Source organism: Pseudopodoces humilis, chromosome 6 (assembly GCF_049639895.1).
Source record: "Pseudopodoces humilis isolate 2021_Gansu_Grassland_sample_001 chromosome 6, ASM4963989v1, whole genome shotgun sequence".
Lineage (NCBI taxonomy): Eukaryota > Metazoa > Chordata > Aves > Passeriformes > Paridae > Pseudopodoces > Pseudopodoces humilis.
In genome coordinates this window covers 25,346,315-25,372,178 of record NC_142205.1, presented here as the reverse complement: position 1 = coordinate 25,372,178, position 25,864 = coordinate 25,346,315, and the positions used below count along the sequence as shown (strand labels likewise).

Sequence of the window (25,864 nt, the reverse complement as noted above, 5' to 3'; positions counted from 1 at the left end):
TGTTTTCTAGACTAGTTTGTGGAAAATACAGAAAGGAAACTCTTATTGGTTAGTTAACTGCTACATCACCATCACTGGTCAGTGGTGTACACCACCTCCTGACTTACTCCTGCAAGGAAAACAAGAGGACAGACAAACAGCACCTGGCATGGCTGTTTTCTGTTTCTGAGGATTGTTTTGAAATCCTCCTATGAATTTCTCAGGCTAGCTCTCAGGCAGGATCGAGCTCTGTGTAGCCTGTAAAAACTGTAGACACTCTGGTTCAGATTTAGCATCCATATACGTGCATGAACAGGTGCCCCATTAATAAACTTTCTCATTATGTTTCTACTTGCTTAGTCAAAAGGAAGCAGGATGTAACAACCTTGAAAGCAGACTAAGACTCCATACTTCTTTTCTTCATCTGTTATTTAATTTGATGTTGTTTACTCCTTTTCTTCTTAGGTTAAGAAGTGGGAGAGGTCAGGCAGCCAACCCCTTACATGGCACTGTCAGTTTTGCTCAGCCTGAGTTTACAAGGACAAATTCCCAGGCTGGAGCTCAGGTGGAGATGCACTTGAGGTCTGTGAAACAGACCATGGCTGTAGATTCAGAAACCAAGCAATCCTGACAAGAAGACTCTACAATAACTATATATTTTTTTTTCCTATTAGATGACAAAAAATGAATGGTCTTGAATGGTGAAGAAATGGACAGGTTTTTTTGGACAGCATGATTCTTCCTAGAATTTTGGTACAAGTTTTCAGAAAATAAAAAAATCAGTCTCTTTCTTAAATGGGACTCAAATCAGACCTTGGTAGCAGGAGCTAAGGTGTAAGAACTGGGCCACCTCAGTATGCTGTAAGCCTGAAGAACCATTGGAATTTTGCTTTGTGTAATAATATGTATACACAAAAGGATCAAACAGTCCTTCCTGTCTTTCTGTTTTAAGATTAAATCAAGAAATAAAAATAGAAATAAAAGTAAAATTAAGCATGTGACTGTTAGGGGATAATAGCTTTGTTCATGGACAGCACATCATGCCTTTGGTATTACTGTACCCACTAAGTAATGGCACCTAGAGACAACTTCTCACTTCCTCACCACTGCTGTAAATTCAGAGGCAGTTCAGGTAATTTTGTCTCCAGAGGACTAAACAGTTTGTTGTTATGGACAACACTGAAGCTCCCTGCTGTTATTTTAAGTGTGGTGTTTCAGCAGCAGAACTGAAGACTACAGAAATGTCAAGATTCTTTAATCTTTTAATATTGTATTTTTTGTTCCAGTCTCTAGCATTTTGGCTGCTAGGTATAATATTGAAGTGTTATGTGGGAGTAACAAAACTTTTGCAATGTGAAGAAATAGTGAAAAAGATAGTATCTGCTCTCCTGGTCTTTATATAGCACAGAAGTCCCTTCTAAAAATCTCCAATTTCTTACCCATAACATGTTATGCACCATAAGTAACTACTTAAGGTTTACCTGAATTATTAATTTCACTGTTTTTCATTACTTGAAATAGATCTGTCTTTCTCTGGGTTATGTGAACATGCAAAGATTTGCTCCAAAACCACTCTAGCAACAAATTAGAACTGTGTTACCTAGTACCTTGATTTTCAGATGGGGATTGCTAAACTACCATGAATTAGGCAGTCTAGAGGGCTGAGTTGTTTGGGTTTTTTTAGTTCACCACCTGTCATGTCAGCATTCTTACACCACTAGAAAAGAACAATTCTCACCTGCTCTGAATATCCTCTCACCACCTGTCTCTGCTTTAGATTGGTTTCTCCATCAAGGCCCGCAGTTTCAATGTAACAGATCCCATCCGGGTCACTAGAATATAACAGCACCATGTCAGCAGGAATGATTTCATTACGTGAAAGCCGGACGAAGTCCCCAACATTGACATTTTTCCAGCACTCATCTATGTATTTCTTCTCTTTCCTGGAATACACAGAAGAACAGTGATTTTTTACAAATGCATAACCTGAAACAGAAAAACCTAGAGGTGCTATTTGTACACACGTCAAAAGTGACATTTTCCAAAATACATGTTTTCCCACATGGAAACAAAGCCTGCAAGAAAGAAAAAAAACCCATTCACTATACTTCCTTTATCTTTGTATTTTACAACTTGGAATATCCTTTTATGACAGGTATAAAAGAAAAATAATTATGTGGGCATATATATATGCCCACTGATATATACTTAAAGTTTTTTGATAGTTAATTCAGAATATAATCAGTTTGCATTCCTATCTTTTTATTATCCATGATAACTGCCTAGCAGAGTGGCCACTAGCAGACTCCCTGCCTGATTTGCACCCACAGTGTGTAACATTGCAGTCCTGCACAGTGGAACAAGATGCTAACACTCACACCAAACTGTGTGATGCACTTAAGTAGAAAACTATCTTGTTCTGTTTGGGGAAGTGGTATCACACTATGAGTAAAATATGATGCTATTAATGAGTGATAAACTAGCAGCCTTTCAACGTCCATGAAGCCATTTCAGAGGAATTAAAAATACACCTTTCAAAACAAATGCTATGTACAACAATGCTTAACTAGTCAAAGTACCTTGGTTAATACACTACAGACACATACATGAACTCATTTGTCTCAAAGCAAAATTTTTTTTTTCTGATTTTACACTAATTTGATAATCATTTAACAAAACTGGTAATCAAGTCTAAACTAGTCCCTGAGTGAACTGATCTAAATAGCCCTGCTTTGAGCACAGAGTTAAGACTAAATGACTTTCAGAAACCTTTTCCAAATTACATTATTTTAGGCTACTGTAAGTATCCAGAAGGTAACCAAAAGAGTTATCACCAACTTTTTCACATGATAGTCATAATCAAATAATAACAACAAACCACAAACTTTGTTGTCTCTTACCTGCAATATACTTTGGTTACTAAGTTGTTTATCTGTTTATCCATTTTGTACCTTGAGTAATCCTCCAGACCATCTTTCACTGCAATAATTGTCAGAACCCCTACCAGAGGTAGCATTGTAATTTCTTTTTGGAAAGCTTCAACCAAAGGAACCCAATTTAGGACAACTAGAAATAGGAAATACAAATTGGCAACTCTGAAACAAAGAGAAAACACGGGATTTAACCATGCTAGCAGACAATGATCCTTATTTCCTCACTCCATGCTATACAAACATTTAAGTTATCAGCGATTTATCTTTTCTTCACCTGCAATTTAAGGAATAACTATCCAGACCTCTGTTTTCACTCTCCAATCAAGAGATTACTTAGCAACACAGTTGCTTAACATACATGATCAGGTAATGCAGAAACCAAGAATTCTCCTGTATTTCAAAACTGTCCTTCAGGCACATGTTTTCCAGAGTGAGGCACTGGTGAATTTGCACTCTGAAATTTCTTGGTCCTTTAAACTTAATTTTATCATCTCTTAGGGAAGATGACATCTTTTAAAAAGGAAGACATCCTGTAACCTCCCCGCAGAGCTTGACAGATCAGCAGTTCTCCAAGCAGAAGGAAGATGAAAAAAATTGGCAAGAGAGAAAGACATGAAGGAAGGAGAAAAAGACATTTGCAGGAAATAAGTGGAAAGATCCTACTGCTGATTGGTGTGTGGCAGTGCTCCAAGAGCAAGGAATAGTTCAGTAGTCCAAAGAACAGAATAAGTGGAAAGTACATAAGCTAAGGAGAAAAGGATTAGCTCAACGATGATGATACTCAAGAAACTTTGGCCATATAACGTATCTTTTCAGAAGTAATAGGGCAGCAGGAGGAATAATTTTTTAATATGTAGTAACACACACAAATATTTAAATAGAAGGATTCAGCTTAAGAAGAATTACCACAATCAAAAAGGAGTTCCTTACCTGTGAAATTGTTCAAATAAATTCCGTGGTAAAAAATTCAATAAAGTATACCTAGTAGTCCGTATTTGGTTGTTCATGTACAGTTTTGATACCTTTTCATACTCTTCTTTAAAATGTCCCAAACAGGGTATCACTATCCTATGTTTGCCAGTAGTTTTTGATGATTGATAGCACTTGCTACTTGAATTGCTGCTGCTGCATTCTCTGCCCTCTGTTGCTATCAGTCGCTGCCAGCGGTATCGGGCCCAGCGGATGGGATCTGCCATTGCACCTGAAACACTTTATAGTCCAAGGAGTGTCATCTCTCTAGAAATGTTTGAAAATACAGCAAGTTAGACAACAATTCTGTAAAGGCTTTTCAAGAAAAAGTCACAGCCACAGTTCTGAATGAGCCTCAAGAAAAAAGTAATTTTCATAATGAACCCAACCCAGACTGTTAATAGGTAAGGTAAGGAACTTCTGCATCAAATAATGAATTTATCTCAATTTCATCAAACATTTCAGGACCCTATAATCTGATTACTCTGTTTAAAATGCACAATATTTTTGTAATAGCAGTCCACCCACCAGTTTCTCATGCTGCAGCATCGTGCAGAAAGGCAGACAAGCTGCTAATTCTGCAGAGAACAGCATTTTGAAAGGAATCCTCATCTCAGACACTGCAATCCATGCTAATTGTTAACAAACCTTATTAAACTCAGAAGTCAAAAAACTAGCAATATGCATCTGAACACAGCCTTAGACACAAAGTGAGGAATTGCCAGTGAAAGGCACTAAGTAGCTATCATCAACAAAACTTCTTCCAGTGAATTAGAAAGAGGTTTGAGAACTTTTAATAACTGACAGAGGATGAGTAAATTTCATGCCAATGCTTCGTCTTTATCTGTCTAACCAAACTCTAGCATTCTATAAAGGAGTTTGTTTTCCTACAGAAAGCAAAAGTTCATAGCTATAGGTGATACAGCTGTATGTATTGCTTACTTTATCAAATCACTCAATATAGTCAGAAAGGCCACCTGCACAAACCACGCCTTAGTAGATGCTCAAAAGTGCTGTTTTTTATAACAAAGTTTTTTACAATTTGAAAGTTTTAACTAATGGTTGCTACATTTCTTGTATCACTTCTTCCATAGAACATTTCATGGTATATTTGTTTAAAACCATAAACTGCATGAGCTCAGAATCACCAGTGCTTCTCACTTCAGTTTACTTTACTTGCATCTCTTACTACCTGCACAGATTGTAGCAAAAGTTTTTACTAAATCCTGTTCCTAAGTTCCCCCACAAAAGCTGCTTCTAAAATTTGTTGGATTTCCCTAAATGAAATCTCTTCACAACAGATTCTCCTGTGTGGTTACCAAACTAATCCTGACTTTGGTTTCAATCAATTGAAGCTTCTGTTCATATGGTATCTTTCTCTTCTGTTGACAAATGTCACTCTGTCCTGCTCAGATTCCTCCAAAATGTTACTCTAAATAGTAATTTTCCAAACTATCAACTTGACTATTTTATCCAGACTATCTTCTCTTACATATCTTCCTTGATTCTTCTATTAAAACTGCAGAATTCTTGACACATGAGCACAATGCCCTCACCATCTCCTCTAAAAATTGGGTACTATTTGTATCTCCACATTAACCAATTCTGTTCTGAAAAAGAAGATTCTCCAAACTTCCTAAAAAGCCTGGACATCTGTGTCACTACCCTGCAGCTAGAAAGCTTTTCTCTAATGTTTATCCAGCCTCTTCCTTTCATCAAATTAAGATGGGACATTTTTGTTCTATCACCATTAGATGTAGATAGCTATTGACTGTCACAGTGTCCTGTAGAAGACTGTAACCACGTACATGAAAATCATGCGCTTTAGAAACCATGACCTGCACATGAAGGAGACAAAAAACAAAACAAAACCCTCTATATAGCATTTCCTCTCAGAATCCCCTAGCAGTACCTTACTGCTCTTCCAAGACTGTTCTGCAGTGCTCCTCCAGACAACATAAGGGGCTGGTCTGAGGAAAAAGCTCTCTTTTTTTCTCAGTCCTAAACCTTGTGGTAAGTAATCATCAGACTACCAAAGGCTGCAAGGGAATGCAGCTGTGTCTGGGACTTCTTAGAGAAGCGAGAAAGACGAGGTTGTGAAGATTTTCTGAAATGCATGTCATCCTCTTATTTTCACAGAATGTGGCATCTTTATTTCCTCTAATCCTACTGCCTAGGAGACAGTTCCCAGAGGGACTGCCTTCTGCATACAGGTTACCATCCCATTTTAGTCAGGGCCAGCCTTCCCTCCAGAAATGCAAACTGCGTTTAGAAGCAGCTGCTTCACACCAATGACTCATTTTGAGTGTAGGGCTACCATACAGTCATACATATGAACACTGATCTGTACACACCTGAAAGAGATGCTTCAGTTAATTTACACTGAGCCTGAGAACATGTCTAAAGCTTGAAAGGTCTTCAAAAATGTTTAGGGACTGCAGAACGTACTGCTAGTGGAGTCCATACATGACTATGCAGATTTCAATACACCTAGTGCTCCCAAACGCCCAAATTAACACAGACCCATCAACAAATGTCAGGGCTGAATTAAAGAACAAAATACTGGAAATGAAAGAATTTTAAAAGATAGCTGGCTGAAAAGAGGTAGGTTTGGGGTTTTTTTCCTGCAATCAAAAATTTCAGCATTTCAATGGTTAAAAAAATCCCAAACTTCTGGATTTTGGATGGCATCCTGAAGGCTTGGCTATTTTGAGGAAACAACAATTCTCCTTACCTGTCTCTGCTGTGACAAATCAGTAATTGCACCAATAGGTTTTATACAATGAGAGGCCTTTTAAAATAAATGTTTGCTTTAACTAAAAATATGCTGGATTATCAGGGAGAGTTTTCACATGATTTCTTCTGTTAAATTTATCAGACTCCTTCAAGCTTTCATCTTTAGCATGAATCATACAGGGTGTGTCAATTAACCACACTTTTGCCCAATAATCTGACATATATCTACACACTGTTAAAGTGTACAATGACCTAGTAGCAAACTTAAGTAAGTAAATGCCAGGAAATTTCACAAGATGCTGCCAGCCAGGTATTTCAGAGAAGGTTGTATTTGTAGTGAAAATCACGTTTGTTTTTGTAAGACCAGGCAAACAAACATCTGATACTGATGAAGAAGGAAGGAATTCTTTCTCGATCTCCCGGGGCTAATGGGAACACAGAAGCTTTAAACAGGACATCCTGTTCATTCAGTGAAAATTATATAGGCAAAATAACCTATATAGCTGAAATACATCTCACAAATTTCAAAACCTTCTAAATTCTAAGGTTTTTTTGTTTACATAATGTTTTATCTTTTCTAGTATTTGATACCCAGTGACCACTATTTATAAAAAATAAAGCAGTTGGGGAAAGCAGGGAGGAAGAGAAGTGGTCATTTTAACATGACAGCACATTAAGGTGGAATTCTTCACCACTGGATGAGGAGCTAATAGTTTAAACTGCATATAAATGCTGAAGAGTAGTCACCCCTCACCACATAGTATCTCTCTGACTCCTGACACAGTTCCAAAACCTCTGCTCCACCCTTCCTCAGGAGCTTAAAAAGGAACAGGAAACATCAGATTCAGTTCTGTGCACTGCATACTTTGTCAGTATCTATAGTATCCTAATGTAACTTCTTCTAACAAAACTGAAGATTGTAGAGATGAGAAATAACTAACACAAATCCATCACACTGGAAACACTGTATGAAAAATAACAAGTAATCTATGATCAGAGAAGTGAATCAGACAATTAACAGACATCTTGGGAAAAAAGTATCTGAATCTCATACTCTGCCATAATTCCCTCTGACTCACCTGGGATTTGACTGAGCTACTATTCTGCAAATGATTTTTTTTAAAATAATTTGCATTGCCATTTTAAAATATCACTTTGGAGGTTTCAAACTTCAGAAACCTCTTTTGCATTTCTTAACTCTTCTGAGTAATTTTATTCTTCTTCCTTATTAAATTTAGTTCATAAAGTATTGAATACATTTTCTGTGGTCAGGAGTTTCATCAGCTTCACATTAGATATTTAAAGGATTAAGTCACCAAAGATCAAATAAAAGCTATTTTAAACAATTTTTCTAAGAAATCCATTCCCTTAAAACATTTGACCCTTTTGTCATGTTATTTTTCATAGCCAAGTCTTGAGTTCCCCAGCTAATGTGAACTTAAAGCAGTAACACAAAATGGCAGATATCTCTTTAAACACTGGCAAATGATCCACAAGTTACTTTGAAGCACTATTTTTAGTAATTTATTTCTAAAAAATGTGTTTATGTTTAAAACCCCCAAGAATAATATTCATATATTCAAAAACAGGAGGAAGCCTAAATGATCACATGCTAAGTTTTGAGGACAGCCTCACATGAGCTAGCCTGTCCTCATTTTCATGCTATTACACTACTCAAGTGAACACTCTTGATCTTGCTAAACAGAAACAGCTGATACAGAGGCAATTCAGATATGTCTTACACTCAAAAAAGGAAGTTCTTGTAGTAAGCTTACCAATTATTAGTAACATAATAATGATGAAATGTGGAAGGAAATTATATGACACTGGATTTATTTTGTTTCTTGTTTGTTTTTCTACACCAGTTCCTTCATGTGGTCTGATTCTTCCCTCTTCTTATAAAAGCACTTTGGGCTACGTAAAACTGAAGGGACTAGATACAGGTTAACAGGAAATAGCTGGCTGTCATACCTTTGTTAAAGCAAGACACAGCAGCATCATTTTTAACACAGTACAGATCAACACTACACACTCTCCATGTCTGACCATCCTATTATCACAATAAAAACAGGCTTTGAGAACTCTCTGCTAGTGATAATGCTTAGGAAACCCCTACTTTTAAATGGTCTCTATCCTGGAAGAAGGACCTTGCATCATAAAGCCCCATGTAAGCATTCTCTTGTATGTCTATTTCATGTCCCTAAGCTCTTATCTTTTCTCATCACTTCCACTGTCTCTTAAATATTCTGTCAGCTTTGTGAAGTATCACCTCCATATCTACATGCAAGCCTTTGCTCCTAGCTTTCCTGGTGTGGAATGGAGCTGACACTAAAAACTCCTTAGTTCCAGTTATATTATTGGTAGCCTTAAGCAAATCACTTAGCAATCACTGATCTCATACTAGATAATTTCTTAAAATCATCAGCAAAAAAGATGTGTAGATAATTTAGCCTATGTTTATCCTGCTCTGGAACTGCACCTTACTATTATGTGGTCATTTGCTCACATGTCATGTGAAGTACCTAACCATTTACCCTGGCTTCTCCTAACCACTTCCTCCCTTCTGTCAACATCCTTCTCTTTTGCTATGATCTCCAAATAATTACTCCTCATTTTTCTTTCAGAAAGTTCTTTATTAAATGCACTTGGTAAATGTGCATTTAATGACATATTTGACAAGAACGTTCCCCAGACCTTTGACACATGCGTGCTTATGGTGTGTGTCTCTATCCTGTTCCTTCTCAAGAAGCGTGCAGTAGGCCTTCATCTGGGATAGTTTCCAGTAGGAAGTAATAAATCAATTCTTGGCAAACAGAAATGCAATAAAAAAAAATTCATTATCTCACCTGAAAAATTTCTACAGCACCTAAAAGGCAAGCAAGCCAGACAATGAATCTCCCAGCAACAACCCCTTTTTCCTTCTTCCCCACATGAATAACACAGGACATTCTGCAGGTCTGAGGTTCTGGGTGACCAGTGAATATAAAAAATTCTATCCTAGATGAAGTCACACTACACAATGCTGTGGAAGAGTGGATCATCCCCAATCCACACAACAGTCCCATTTAAACCTCTTAGCAGGTGTCACTGCAAAGGTTCACCAGCACTTTTGTCACTACACTGACAGAACTATACAGGCTAAATGTTAAAAACTCCTCCTAATCATCTTTTAAAACTCAGAAGCTAGCAGAAAATGAAGAAGGTTCAGGGAACCAGGGCCTAAAGATTAATTTACACTCTGAAGAACAAGTACTTCTTTTCTCCTAAGGTTTCCCACTTTATGCAATTTTTATGCAATTTTTATGCAATTTCACAAATCTGTCACATGTTTGCAAGCCAGTATGAAATCTGCTGAGATATTCTAATATGCCAAATAGATCTGGATAAGAGACTTTTGCTGTCAATTTATGGGACAAACAAGCAAAAACCTGCAGGAATCAAAACTTCAGTTTGAGAAAATGATATGGTCACTTGCAACCATGTATTCTGAGATATATTTATAAAAGAGTTGTAAGAATTCCTGAATTAAGAGTGGAAGGCAGAAGTTAGTGTGAAAAACCAATTGCTGTAGCACTAGTTAGCCATGCACTCCTACCTACAAAGTCTAATTTAGCATGGACAATACAAAAAAAACTTGCAAGCCTTGAAAAGCCTTGGATCTTAGGAAGGGAATTTCTTGGTTATAAGCACATTAAGCCAGCCATCAACAGCTCTTCACAAATGAAAAACAACCAGCAGGATGCACCAAAACCCAAGTGTGAAGGCCCTGACACGAGGATGGATGCAAGATAATTTAATAGTAAACCATGCAGTAATACTGTTTAACATATGGCAGTGTGGGAGCAGTATATAAAAGCAGAATATCTCCATCTTGGGTAATTTAATATAGGATGCCAATCAGATCTTGTACCTACAGACACAATCAAACCATACAGTAGCAAATTTTAGGTTTAAATTTCAAATGAAATAGTTTCAAAATAAAACTGAAGGCTGCTGGAGTGATCGTCCATGAAAATATTTTACATCCCTTTCTCCATCAGGAAAGTTCTGTTTCATGCCCTGTTCTCATGTGCCACATTGGTCTCAAAACTGTAAACCAAAACCTTACAGTTTAAGTCTTACTCTTTTATGACTATCTTTCACTTTCATCTTACTGTGAAATTCACATGAATTTCACAGTAATACTGTGGCATGGGCCTCATGTTAAAAATTTGTACCGGTGTTCATGGAATGTAGAACAATGTGTGTTTGGTTTTTTCGGTTTTCTGGATTTTTTTCGTAGCTGTGTGCACTCCCTGTGCTACCATAAATACTTTTAAAAGAAATAATTGGCGGTATTGCTGGTTTTTAAAGGGCCAAAACTCTATTGTGTACATAAGGTCTAGCATACTCATTGAAATTTATACTGAAAGTACCTATTACAGCAATAAACTCTACTTGATCTCCTAAAATACTAGATTAACTGTCTAGTTTTTCTATTCTTCTGGTTTTCTACATTATCAGCTACTTAAAAGTTCCATATATTCCCAAGGCATACACTGAGGTTTTCAGGTCTAATGCTCTAGTGCTAGTGAATTTTCGACAAACCCAGCTCTTGAACCTCAGGAAGACAATCAGATTTGCCAAAGAGCAACAAAACCTGCCTAGTGCTTGGGAATATATTGACAGGAATAACCTGTGTATCCACTTTAACCACCAGAGACTTCCTGTGAGACTATAAAACATGATTCTTGAGATATTATTTCAAACCTGACAGTAAGAAGTGAGGCAACTGAGGGCTCAATTACAGATGTGTATCTTTAAAGGTTTTATTAATAAAAATGAAGCCAAAATACATAGAAGCGTAAAAGCAAAATATGCAAGGAGTTAAGAATGCTGAAACTCTTACCCTAGTAACCCCAAAACTATCTAAGACACTAGATAATCTCTGCTGTTAGTAGCTGAACTGAGTTAGAAGTTAACACTGAACAGAGTTGCTCTCACTTCTACCTTCTCCTCCTGGCTTAGTCAACTCCTTCATAATGAGTCTGGTACTTACTGAACCTGGTTCTCACTTATCTGCAAGACCTTTTACTAACTCAAAGATAGTAACATCACTGGATTTCCCAATCCATCATTAAAGCTGTTAAAGTACTCATGTTGGCACAAGCAAGGTTGGACAGTAATGCCTAATTAGAGGGTATGTTTGAGTACTCATGTAGACTACTTGGTCCCAATTTCAATCGAGTTTTCGTTAAAAACATGTCACCTCTGGTTATTGCCTTTGAAATTCAGATCATCCAGGGCAGTGGGAATTAAATAAAGAATGTGATCCTCGCCTGTCAGTCCTGCATTTTGCTCCTGTAAACAGTAAGTGCCCACACTAAGCGTAAAAATTCAGTCTAAAACAATGGCTTTGGACCAGCTTTGGAGTCACACAGAAGAGCTAAGTGAATTCAATTCCACTCCAATCCTAGGTAAACCACTTAGTGTTCTTTCTGCTGGAAACCACTAGTAATGAAAACAAGAATAATGACAATTCTGTTATCTTTTGGTGATGATATGAAGACAAGTATGTTTTTAAATAAGAAGTTTCTTAACACTTTAGTCATTGAGATGTCAGATGTGAATACCCTGTAAGTACTACCTTGCAAGTATTAAAATCATAGTAATTTTGATTTTAGAAGTACATTTTTCTTCACTAGCTGTCTTTCTGAAATGAACTTGTGAACTTGGATTATTCTTTCCCATCTTGTTCATAATTAAGTCCAGTAACTATTGCTGTGCTCCAACCCTGTGAGTGAAGATGTGCACTCTGCAACCCTCCGTACTTTCCTGAAGTTTCAGCAATTTCCCTGCGACTTAAATGGACTTAAGTCTCCTTCCTTGCCATGAATCGGTAAAGTAGTAAAAAACTGACACCTCAGTCACTACCGTGAACTATTAAAACAAAGACTTTTGTTTCTGGAGCCAAAGTCGAGGAGATTAACATAAGCAATGGCGGGGGGGGGGTGGGGTGGGGTGGGGTGGGTGGTGGATGTCGGTGGTGGCGTTTAAAAACATAAACCCACAAATGGTCCTTCTGCACGGCCCACAGTGTTCCAGCCCCCGCTGACTTTCGGAGGGGCCGTTCGGGTGCCGGCAGAGGTTCCCGGGCCAGCCGCGGGCGCCGGCACAACGCCACCGGCGGGAGCGCTGAGGGCACCTCCCCCGCGGCCGCTGTTTCCGCCTTTCCCCCGCTCCGTCCCGCTCCCGGTGCCCGGCCCCACTGTCCTCCCGCGCCATAACCCACACACCCGACCCCGCCGGCGACCTGCCCCGCTGAAACTGTTCCGCATTTACCGGTAGAGCCGAGCACATCCCCGGGGAATGGCCGCGCACCCTCCCCTCCTCTCCTCTTCTGGCCTCGCCTCGCCTCGCCCCGCCCCGCCTCGGCTGCCCGGCCGCCTCCGCCCCACCGCCCCTCACCTGCCCACACCGGCCTTTGGCCTCTCCTTCTTCTCGCCCCTTTTCCGCTCTCACCCCTCTCTCTCGAGGAGGGACTGAGGTGGACCCGCCGGCCCGAGCTGCGGTCGGGGACCCTTCCAAAAGCGGTTCGTCCGGACGCCCCACGGCTCTGGGTGAGGGAGCTTTGTTCGCTGCCGTAGAGTCCATAACGCTTAGTTATTGTTTAAAGGTTTGTTTTTTCTTTGCCTCAAGGCCTCATCTTAAGGCAGGTGGAGTTTGGGGTAGAAGTATGACTGTCACAGACCCTGACACCCTTGACAACTCTTAAGGGTAACTGATGTTCTTAATCGTTTACAGTCATTTACAACACCCATGGCACTGTCCTGTCTAAACATCCAGTTTTCTAGTCACTGGGCTAATGAAAGTTAGCAAACACTTCCTCTTGTTTTCTAGGAAGTAAGCCTCTGGCTATTGAGAAACTTCCCAAATTGCCTTAAACAAATCACTGTCACCAGGAACCTCAGTGAGTTTTTTTCATCAATAACTCTCGTGAAGTCCCACATTGTCCTTTGCGATTTTACTGCCTTTCAGAGCACTCTTGAAGGCTGCCTCTTACAATGAGATCACATGGCCTTTTACAGGGAAGTGAGAGAATTCCTGATTCAAGATCATCTTCCGCTGAAAAAAGAAAGAAGAAAAAAAAATCCACCAGGAAATGTTATTTGCAGATCTCTTGGTCCCTATTGAAATATAGTGGGGTTACCAGTACTCGTCCAGTGTCACCAAAGAGCTCCTAACAGAGAGCTGGGAGGGCTGTGCTGAGCAGTGCTACTTGGTTGTGCTCTCCTGCACTCTAGCATGTCCTGTACCCTGACCACACTGAAAACCTTTTGGTTATGTTCAGTGAACAGCTGCTGATGGTCTGTTCCCTGGAGTGCCCATGTGGCTAGTAGAAATTTTAAAACATATTGGCATGTCAGATGGAATAAAAGTTCTACATGAAGGAAGACTGTAACTACTGCCTTGAAATTACATATGTTCTTGGCAGAAAAAGATGTGAAGTTCTGTTTCTTTGCAGGCAGGCTCTACCACCTTTGCTGGCTCAGGTGCTGTAGGAAAGAGGAATCAGCTCTGGGGAGGGCAGAGCAAGCTGCTGCAAGACACAAGGCGGTAGCAAGCTTTGCCAAAACCCAGTCAGTTTAAAACAATTTAATTGGTTAACATTGATTCATTGGAACATTCAAGTTGGCAGAGATATTTGACAAAGAAGAGACTATCACACAGTTTATCACCAACCACAGCTACTGTAATCCCATTGCCGCTGTAAATAATTCATATCCAGAGTCTTACATTTCCCAGTCATGTTTTTTCATGCATGACAGTCCATTCTGAAAGCCTACAACTATGAAAGGCATTACTTTATTTCCCTTGCTTGCACAGTAATAACAATTCCCTCAATTAGGCCTCTACATCAGTGCACCCAAAAACACCTGACCAAACTGTAAATGAGCTACCCTGGCTGCCAGAAAGATCACAGCTGCCTTAGTGCAGCACTCTGTGCACTTTAATTAGATGTGTTGAAGCAGAGCATGTGAGCTGTTTGGAGAGGTAATGCTGATCAGGTGAGTGGGAGGCATTGCTGACTCCTGACTTGGCCATTACATACACGTTTTCACTTTTATCCTTCTGTATAATTGTCCAGTAGTATGAATAGTCTTGATCCCAAACATGCAAAGCAACCACCAGCATGTCTGAAGTGTAATTAAACTGCCTTCTCCCAGGTAGCCTATGGAAGAGTAACTGCAAAGATCAAAGTCACCAGAGATAGTGCTTTATTGAGAAATCTCAATGATAGCTTTTTTGTGTGGAGATAATAACACTAAACATCCTCTACAAAGATACATCCTTTTTTTGTTTCCCCAGAGAGATCTGCAGATGTCTTTTATATCATCTCTTGAACCGCCACATGAAAAAGGTAAACTTCAAAATTCGGGTCATCCAGGGCAGTGGGAATTAAATCAAGAATGTGATCCTCACCTGTCAGTCCTACCTTTTGCTCCTGTAAACAGTAAGTACCCACACTCAAAGTGTAAAATTTCAGTCTAAAACAATGGCTTCAGACCAGCTTTGGAGTCACACAGAAGAGCTAAGTGAATTCAATTCCACTCTGATCTTAGGGCCACTGAGTGCCCTAAACCATTTAGTGCCCTTGCTGCTGGAAACCACCAATAATGAAAACAGGAATAATGACAATTCTGTTATCTTTTGGTGATTATATGAAGACAAGTATGTTTTTAAATAATAGGTTTCTCAACACTTTGGTAACTGATGAGATGTAAATGCCCTGTAAGTATTGCTTTTTAAGTACAAAAATAATTTTGGTATTAGAAGTACATTTTTCTTCAGTAGCTGTATTTCTGACAAGAACTTGGATTATTCTTTCCTATCTTTGTGAATACTTTTCATAAGTAAATCCAGTAAGTATTACTGTGGTCCAACCTTCTAAGTTACCATGTATGCTCTGCATTCTTCCACAGTTTCCTGAAGTTTCAGGAACTTCCCTGACTCCTTGACTTATATGGACTTAAGTCCAATGACACAAGAGCTGTTGATGACTCCAAAACAATTGCAGAGCTCTTTGTGTATTTCAAACCCTCTATCTGTTCATGCCTGCAATAACTCTGCAAGTGCAAGCATGAACAACTCAGTCTGCTGTGCTCATACTAGCACTGTTTGGAATGCATGAAACAGAGGAACTTGTGAACTGCCAACTAAACATGTTGGCAGACTGAAAACTTTCCAATGAAGACCTGAAAGAAAGAGATAAATTTGCTGTAGCATGCTATCAAACATTTCCCAGAGCACCTCAAGTTAATGGAATGTGAAAACCTGTGTATGATTATTCTATGGGAGAATCACTTCCCCAGAGGAGAATCATACCCAGTGATGGTTCCGGTGCCAAACATATATAAATAGGAGTGCCAGTGGGAATTTAGGGTTGTAGACATAGATGGTTATCATTACAGCAGTGTGGATGCTCCCACATCAGCCTAGTGCATCCAGATGAGGTCAGTGGATGAACTTGAGAGATTCAGTGTGTATTTACAGGTAGGTAGTGACCTATTATGATATCCACTTTAGTTCAAATACCTTTGAAGATGTGGTGGCATATTAATAGTAACTTATAGCCAGAAAGGCAATAGATTATTACCCAGTAATTTCATGATGTTTTACTTCCTTAGCTCTGCAGTAAACCCAAATAATTTAACTGGAGCAGAGATTTCACAAAAAACCCCTTGAATTTTAAATTACATTGAATTATTGTTTACCAGATCATTGGCTGGTAAATATGTGTTTAGAGTCCTAAGCAATGCTGCAAGTGCAAATTAAAGCAGTGTGTTGTACTTATGAAGATCCTCAGATACATTTCCTGGCAGGACCCCAGGAAGACAGATAGATAGTGAACAAACAGCTGTTTATGTGCTCTAGTTTGTGTGTGGCCACTGCCTTTATTTACATTACACTGTCTAGATCTGTACTGGTTTATTGATTTCCTCATGAGGAGATTGTTTTTATCACTGGAGTGAGCATTTTATAGATAGTCATGAATTTTCCTTCACTGCTCCCTGTGAGACAAGAAGGTATTACTACTTTCAGGTTACAAATAAAAAATTGAAACAAGGAGAATAAACACCACAACATGAAAGTGTTGGTTAGTGAATCTGAGCCTACATGTTTAGTTTGAAAGATTGAGCATTTGTTTTAATATGTTATCATGCAGGATGTATTCTATGTAAATTATGTACATTTTGAAATCTTGAGAGAGGTAGAGTTATATGTAAATATTACTGTGGGAACTTTCCTGAAAAGCATTTTCAAGGTCATTAAATCCTTGTAAGTGTCATACAACTGTTACATAAACTGTCTGATTTTTTCTAAAACTAAGTATTCTGCTCATATTACTGTATTATAAAATTACCCCAGACTATGGTTGCTGTGAGGATTAAGAATTATCTTGTATCTTCCAAACTCAATTTCATACCCATTTTCTCATATTGTAGCAGTGACCAGTGCTTCCATTAAATGATTCTTTCTGTTCCTGGTGTTTAACAATCCACATTTGTTTAGCTGAAGTAAACCAGATAAGAATGAATCATACCAAATTGACCAAAGGCTAACTAAATTTCAAATAAAAATGTCCAGCCAAAGGTGTAATGTAGTTTAACAATCCATTCAGACCTTAATGTTAATGTTGGATAAATTGCTGTGACATAGCTTGTGTAGACAAAACAAGTTTTAGGGGAATAACTGACTAATATTTACTCATGTAATCCTCATGCTTTGCCTGTGTTTTATACCATCAAGTTTAGGCAACTGCAGAATGGAAGGAACCAGGAAGCTGGCATTAGATGCCAGGTCTGGAGGGCAGTTATTAGCAGCCAGTAGCAGTTATTATTATTAGCATAGGACTTACTGATTGTCACTCACTGTGGTTTGGTGTTGTGTGTACTAGGAACTTCCATACTGAAAGCCAGAAAGATGATGAGACTTTTTGTTCAAGAGATTTTCATTCTGTTATCCATTCCATATAAAGTAATTATCAGCTGGAATTTAACAAGGAATTGGAAAGTCTTTCACTTTTAAAAGGCTCAGAATTAACAAGACAAGCAGAAAATATTTTTAAATGAGATACTGCATCAGGAATTTACCTCTTATCCTGACATTTTTACTTTATCCAATAGAGGAAGCTGAGTTGGTAATCTATGAGGAGACTCCAGCTTCTAACAATCTGTATTCACTCCCCATGAACTAACATTGAATAAGAAGACATGAAACAAACCCTAAAAAAAGGCAACACCATCTAATACTGATACTTGTGGACTGATGGAAAAGTGTGTATGATTGGAAAGTAAAGTGGAATTGCACATAGGCAGGTTGATACACTTAGAAAATTGCTTTATTCCTTCTTTTTCTGTTTACTCTGATGTGGCAATTTCCCATGGCTAATCTTCAACCTTATCTACAGCTGTCAACTTGTCATTAGCTGGTTTAAACTGTTACAGTTTCATTGTGTGTCAAAACACTTTTGATATGCACTTATGTACTTATGCGCCTTCCTTTTCATTGCATATAAAAGCAGGTTGACTTGTGAATTTATCTGATCCACAAATAACCTTAATTCTACACTTTCTTTTTATCAAACTACTTTATCAGCTAACAAAAGGACCTGAATCAGTGATACCAGATGAAATATTTAGTAACTGCTGCTTTTTTCTTTATCTTTAATTGTATAAAGTTATTGTCTGGGTTGTAATATTTTTCAAGTGTTTTCTTCCTCTTAAATTTTTCTACAGTTTTTCTAACAATTTCTGCTAGACAGTGACTCCAACATGCCAAGCAAATTTTTTTAATATTCTAATTTAGCTAATTATGTCACAATTACTATATCCATTTCTTGAATAAATAAAAATAATCCAGCAGATGAATATGAAGATACCACTTAGACTTTTTGATTCTCTCAGGTATTTTTCACAAGGGAAAATCCAAGGCTGGTTTCCTATAAAATGGTTAATTTAAGTTTAGGAAACCTAGTATCAGATTAAAAGTGTCCACAAGACACCTCACTGGAAAAAATTTAATTTTTATGGTTCGTGTATATTTAAACATTTCTGAAGGTGAAACTTTGCCCCAGCAGACATAATATCTGATCATTTCACCTTCTAGAGCCAGTGTAAACCAAGATAAAATATAAACAAAGATAGACCAAGACTGAGACAAAGCACAAGTACAGCTTTAGCTAACTGGGAGAAAATGTTACCACGTGTTTGTTTCTGATTCACTTGGTGAGCCCAGTGCATCACAGATCCAAGATGAACTAATGAAAAGCCATACCAAAGTAAAGACAAGAGAGATTTATACTTTCACAGGTATTGTAGGTAAAGTGCAAATTTAGAAGAAAGTTTAGGGTTTACTTGTACCCTGCACTATGTGACACTATTAAACCAACTGCTCCTTGGTAGAACTTTGTCATATATTACATTGTAAATAACATAAGGAAAAAACATGTCCCATTTTCAAGTGAACAACTTATATTTTGTCCCTAAGTAGATGAACTATTTAAGGAAAACTAGGAAAATGAACGTAATTGTAAATTTTCTGTTTTAAGTTGCTCAGAGAATATTCTCTAGAAATATTTTCCAAATTGTGAAATGAAAAAAATTCTTACTTCATTCTTTATTGTGTCACCTGCAAGAACAAGTAGGTCATGTCCTCACAATGCAAACAAATTTTCTAGAGAGCTCTTCTCTAGAATTTGCTCCAGATTAAATAAAAGCAGATTTCAGCTACTTTATTGAAAATTAAAAATACCTCTCCTGATGTAATAACATCAATGCATTGAAAACTTGGTGTGAGCAAACTACCACTGTCACCCACATAATAAGATTCATTATTTTATTCATTATTTCTATAGAAAATTTTACCATTCATTATTACAATAGCAAACCCTATTTGTATGTAGCATTTTCCTATGTACAAAACTCTTGCACTTGTGTATGAACTAGAGGGCTTCTAGACTTTTTCAGATGGCTGGTAGTGTTTTTTTGAAAATTAGAACATATTTGTTTCTGTACTGAGAAAAATTACACATAGGCAAGCTGAGATGTTTGTATTGGTACAGTGTCTTATTCATCAGCAATTAAGCCATGAGAAAATTCCCAATGCAAGAAAGTGCCTCTCTTCTTTTTGTGTCTTTGCTAATTTGAGACACTCTCAAGAGGAAAAAAGAAAAAGAAAAAAAGGGAATTACAGTAATATGATTCAAAGAACAATTTGTCCCAGGAGTCATGGAGGTCATGGGTCATATGGTCATACAACTGCAGTGAGAGTTAGCAAAGTTTGAAAAGCTGGTAAATATGCAGAAGCTGTCCAGGACACTGACAGCTGCTTCTAAAAATCTAGTTTTCAAATTAATACTTGAACAGTTAGCTTTGAGAGTAGTTGTCACATTCATAGTATTTGTTTTAATTTCTTTGGGAGAAGCCTATTAAATTGTTATTTCCTGTAGAAAAGACAAGAGCAGTAGGAAGTAGAGATGTGAAGAGCTGCTCCATAGTGTATTATTCAGAGACCACAAAAGTCCAGAAAATCTGGCTAATACAATGTTCTGCCATGCTGGACACAGACTGACAAGACTGATAAAAGACTTATAAATCATAGGGCCCTTTTGTGAGGAATTCCTGTGAGGAAGTTAGCTGCACATACCCTGGAAGAGATTTAGTCAAAAAGCACTGCTGTGCCTTACTATGGATGTATCTTTATAAACAAACTGATTTTTCTTAGTCTGTCATAGTTACCTTCTCTTTGTATGCCCTTGGTTGAAACAACCTCTGTCAGCAGAAATAGTATTGCCAGCATAACTTTCACCAACTGCTGTTTTCATTTCATTACAAAATATGATGTGAGAAAAATAAAATCCATAGTAGCTGTAATAGTAGCTCTCAACTGAGAGTTATATAATAAATACAGACAATGAAGTCCTTGTTTAGATGAGGTATTTGTAGTGGGGTGTTTATTATTTTAGGAATACTTTCTCCCCACTGCTATTATGACGTGTTGGTACAACTTGCTATGCAGCATATTCCAGCATCTACTAATTGTTGTTTACTACTAGTGTTAAGAGTCACCATAATTTACCTTCTGGGGATTTTATTTTCTGTTTTATAATGTCCATAGATTTTTGAAAAGCACCAACACGTTCTTACCATTCATTGTTAATACTGAAATATTAAGGTTAGGCTTGGAGAAGGGAATATTTTGGCTTAGTTTTACTACATCTGCCCTAAAAGGCATTGCTAATTTTCTGTTGTTGTCATTTTGAATTCCAGACATTGCAATCATTAGACCTGAACATTGTGATTAAAATTCCAGTCCTGATATGTACCTGGTGTTCAGTTCATCTAGAATTTTTAAGCATAAAGAAAGGGGCATAGAAGGATAGAAATGGTGACAAGAGATTTTTCCTTATAAGATGGTATCAATAGAGAAGATAAAAATATACTTTCTGCATGTTCCATGGGCATGGGATAAGAAATAAAAGGTCTGAACTGTAAAAAGGAGAGTTAGGAGAATATTCATAATGTTCTTGTAGGATGGAAGATGAAGACTCCTCCCTCTCCAATCAAAGAAGCTTATGTAAAGAAGTGTGTCTTGGGGACAGGAGAGCAAAGGCAGGGTAGGTCTGTGAGTGCCCAGCTGCTTATAAAAGATGGTGACCAGTAGTACTCATGAGTAGAATCCCAGCTACTGACTCCACTTTGTCTTCTGAGCTGTTATTTTAATGCGTGTATGGCTCAAGCTGACTACCAGCTCCTTGGAGTACATAGGATGTCACTTTTCTGGTCTAAGTTATTCCTCTGCCTCTATCCTGCACAATACTGGGTGTGATACCAGCTCCTGGCTTGTCTGTTACCTCAGCCAGGCAGGTGTTGAGATGTACATATTACAGATATTTTACGAACCTATGATATTAATTGATTTCAAGTAATGTGTACAGTATTTTTTTCTAGCTGGTGCTTTCAACTATGCTTGGAATGTTTCCAACAATAGCATTTCCTCCCTGAAGATCTTACAGTGTAGCAGATCTCTTTTGATCTCTTCACTATGCTTTTGTCCATTCATTGTATAAAATGTGTGACTCTAAGGTGGTGTTGAACCACAGGAATATCCCTCAGAGCTATTGCTAGTTCCTCAGTGTTGTCTGTGGGAAGGACAGAATTGCTACAGAAACCAACAAAATGATTTTGACATATCAGTGAGAAGTGAATTCAAGAACATTTAAGAAAGTTCCTCTTCTACATCATCTTGGAAAAAGGAGACATGATAGAGACAAGTGTAAAGCTGTGGAGACAGACTCTATCCACAGTATGCATGACACTGTACTCCTCATGTCTCAGAGAGTGGATACATGAATATTTACTGAATACATTATATTTACTGAATAGGAACAGAGGGAAAGAACAAAAACTTCTCATAGTTTTGCATGTTCAAAATTTACAAGTAAAATAATTTGAGAAACAGATCTGTCATTCGGAAGGAATTATTATAGATTATGAAGAGCAAATAGTGATAAAGTATGTTAGGCACATCATTGTCATGTTCATTCAGCCTCACTATGAACTTCATTGGCTCGTCAGAGTGTAAAAATTAAACAGAGATATGTTATTTTCAATCTCCTTCAACTGCAGCATATCACTATAACCATGACTATATGTAAGCTTCTACAAAAACTTTCAAGATTCCTGGTTTAATAATTAAAGTGGTTCACTGATTGATATTCATGTGTCAACCAATTTCATCTAAGTATGGGCTACCAGAAGAGGTAGTTTTGTCTTACCCCTCAGTCCCAACCACAAAGGTCACTTCTGTCAGAAGTGGTGCTCTGTTCATGGTGAAAATCTAACCCATGAAAAAAAAACAAACTAATGCTAAAATAAATTTACTTTTCATCTACATCAGCTGCAGTTTCATCCTGCAGCCCCAGGTGCCCTAATGCTATAGGCATAAGGGTTCGGGAGAGGGAGCAGAGGTGGCCACAGAGACTAAGGGACCAGTTGGACCTCCCTTCTCCACAGCAACCCACGCTTAGTTCAACATAATCTCAACTGCAGTCTCAGTGTTTCCATTGCATTTAAAAAAATGCATCTACTGCCCCCTTTGTGTTGGTAAAATACATGGTTACCTATTTATTTCTATTGACATACCTGTTTAATAGTTCCTTGTGGGACACTTACACTGGTGCTTGGATATTCTCCCCAAGTGAATATACTTAGAGCAATGTAAAACACTATGCAACTTTATTATATACACATTACATATTACAATTATTATATATTATATATACTAATATATAATTATTGCTACACTGTTATGATAAAATGTATGTTGCTATGTTAATAACCTCTGCTTATTAAGTTATTTCCCAATGTTTTAATTATTGCCATTCTTCCAAAACCAAGGGCAACAAATAGATTGATCTTAAAATGGATTTAATTACTGTAGTTTAGCTTATGTGTTGTCTTTATAAGCAAATAAAACCCTCTACAAGTCATCAGCAATATGGATAAAATAAGTGTGAGGTCTATACTTTTCTCTCATAAAATTGCTTCTTTCCTTGCTGCTCTGAAATCCTTGCCTACTAATCCTTATACTATATTACTTATAGTGTATATATATATATATATACTTACTGTTCTGCAAGTTTCTCTCCCTGATGTTGTTGTTATTTGAGAGTTTAACTTCAAGGGGTGGGGTGGTTTGTTACTGCTGTGGTACAGAAGCATGAAAACCAGGTAATTTTAAAGGTTAAGACTCGATGGTGTAATAAATGGAATTGATTTGTGCTAACTAAATTGTAACTGTTATTGAAGCTATTATTAGAAGCAATCAAAAGAATCAGTGTTACAAGGCAGATGCCCCCCTTTACAGATGTTACATGTTAAAATTGAGGTACAGGATGTAGTATGGAAGATAAGTGATGTCCCAAGATGAAAACAGCCTTGAGATGGACAAAATTAGAACAACTTTAGGCACTGGGCCTAAAGATCAGTATAAGACTAATATAAGACTAATTAGTAGACTAACATAACACAACGCTTAGTACGCAAGCGCAAACCTGCAAGGTTATCCAAAGGACAACGAAGAAGAGGAGAAGCCTTTGCCAAAAGACCACCAAAGGAAGGCTGAAGACCCCCCTAACAACAAGTGAGGCATGCGCCGTGAAGAACAGTGATGTAAAATCAGAAAAATCAGAAAGAGGAGGAAACTTATGGGAAACATTAATGAATATGTATAAGCATACAGTATGTAAGTTTAGCTTGAAGTGCTTTGTTTTGTACGTGAGGCAGGGTGGGAAGCCCGCTCCGTACCCCGGTCGGTTTTGTATGTCAGGTGGGGTAACAAGCCCTCTTTGTACCCCAGTCAGTTTTGGTTATGCTTTAATCATACTTAATTACTGGCAAATTGTATCTATCAATTGTAATTTTTTACTAAATTGTATTCTTTTACTATGCTGTATTCTTTTATACCAAATTACTATTCAATTTACTAAATTGTATTCATTTTTAATTAAGCTTAAAAAATTTAATTTAATTTAATTTTTAATTACCTCAAGGGACCTAGTTGTCAAAATTCTAATTTCATTTATAACAATGGCATATCCAAATAATGCAGTTCCAAACAAAGTCTAGACTGCCAAAGGCCAGTTTTATATCCCCTTCTTCACTGCACTTGAACATGAGCTCCGAAATGTGGATTTAGTTAACCCAGCTGTGGTTTCCTTGAGCTGTCTGACTTTGCTCCTCGTGGGCCAATAGGCTGAACCAAAAATATCACTTTTAAACTACATATATGTGAAAAATGAAAAGTGAAATACTTTATTCTTCAGACAAGCAAGAAAGTAGCTGCTTTGAAAACGTTCACTGGGATAGTATCACATGGGACAGCAGTTTCCTATCCTCTTCTGTCTGTTCCTGTCTTCATGCATTACATCTTTGCTCTCTTCCATTTTTCACTTGTTTGATCCCTTTCAACTGAGTGGGACACTCACTACCTCTCTCTTTATTTCGTATATTATTTCATTGCAAGTCTGGATCACCTTCGTATTTCTCCTGTTGTCGCTGGGCTTAGCTTGTTCGGAGCAGACGCTCCCCCTGGTGCTCTGTTTTATAGAGCGCAACACAGTATATAGTCAAAGTGGGTGAGTTTCCAGTTATCTAACAAAGAAAACTCTAGGGGAATAAAGGAAATTATTATTGAAAATATTTTTTTTTAATTTGAAATTTCATCTACTGCTCGTTTAAAAAGCAGCTTTGAATAATTTCTGCATAATAAAATTGACTAAATTTTCTAGAAAACTTTCTTGAATGTCTAATCTACTAGCAGTAGCAAACCCCGAGGAAAATGGGGAGAATTTGAAAGTTTTCAGTCAGCAAAACCTGAAGTCTGTTCTCTATGTGTTTCTTTCTTTCTCCAAAACTCTCATTCCTACAAGGCCACATGACTGTGAAGAAGTTGTGCTGCAGACTCAGCTGGCCTGGGTTTTTTACAAAGACCTTCCTTCTATCCACCAGTTCAGACTTGTAGCTGCTTTGCTATTCTTCCAGCCCAGTGTTATACCGACATATGTAGAACTGTTTGACTGTAAATTAGCCTTGTGATTTCAGCCAAATAAAGTCTGCCTACAGGTATAACAGCCTCTGTGCAATTCTGTGACCTGCTGTGACTTGAATTCTTATGGGTTTTCTCGTAAAAGTGATCAGGGCAATTTTGCTTCTCTGCATTCACACCCAATCAGTTCAACACATGGAAAGGTCACTGATAATGTAAAAACCTGTTCCATAAACCTCCTCCACTAAGCTAGGATTGAATTCACACTTTGAAATGAGCTCTTCACGGTAAACACTGTACAAGCAGTACGGGCTTCTGCAGTCAGTGTTTCTCCTCAGTTCCTCAATTTGATTTAATACCACAGAACATGTGGTGCCCGTTCTATGTCTTGCGCTTCCTCTCTTACCACCAAGAGCAAATTTAATCTGGTAAGAGTCAAAATGCAAAGGTGCAAGGCAGGCAGACTACAAAAATAGCTCAGGTGTTATTGCATATAAAAGCTGGTAAAGCTGGGGGTGTTGTGGCTTCATTCGCTGTCTGACCGAAGGTCGCATACAGCACTATCTGGCCCCTAAGCACGCCTCGGCTGGGACTCGAACCTGCGACACGGGGCAGAGGAGGGCGGGTGTTTGCCCGCGCGCATGCGCACAGCCGGC

General features: G+C 38.0%; 1 protein-coding gene across 1 annotated transcript in view; it reads right to left on the bottom strand.

Moving 5' to 3' along the window:
* ATP10D (ATPase phospholipid transporting 10D (putative)) overlaps positions 1-13,028 on the bottom strand; it is a 42,175-nt gene extending 29,147 nt beyond the window's left edge. The window contains 4 exon segments of the mRNA XM_014261070.2: positions 1,718-1,922; positions 2,880-3,074; positions 3,843-4,148; positions 12,939-13,028. Of these exon segments, the coding sequence (XP_014116545.2) occupies positions 1,718-1,922; positions 2,880-3,074; positions 3,843-4,108 (666 nt within the window). The 5' untranslated portion in view covers positions 4,109-4,148; positions 12,939-13,028.
* Between the last annotated feature and the right edge of the window lie 12,836 nt (positions 13,029-25,864).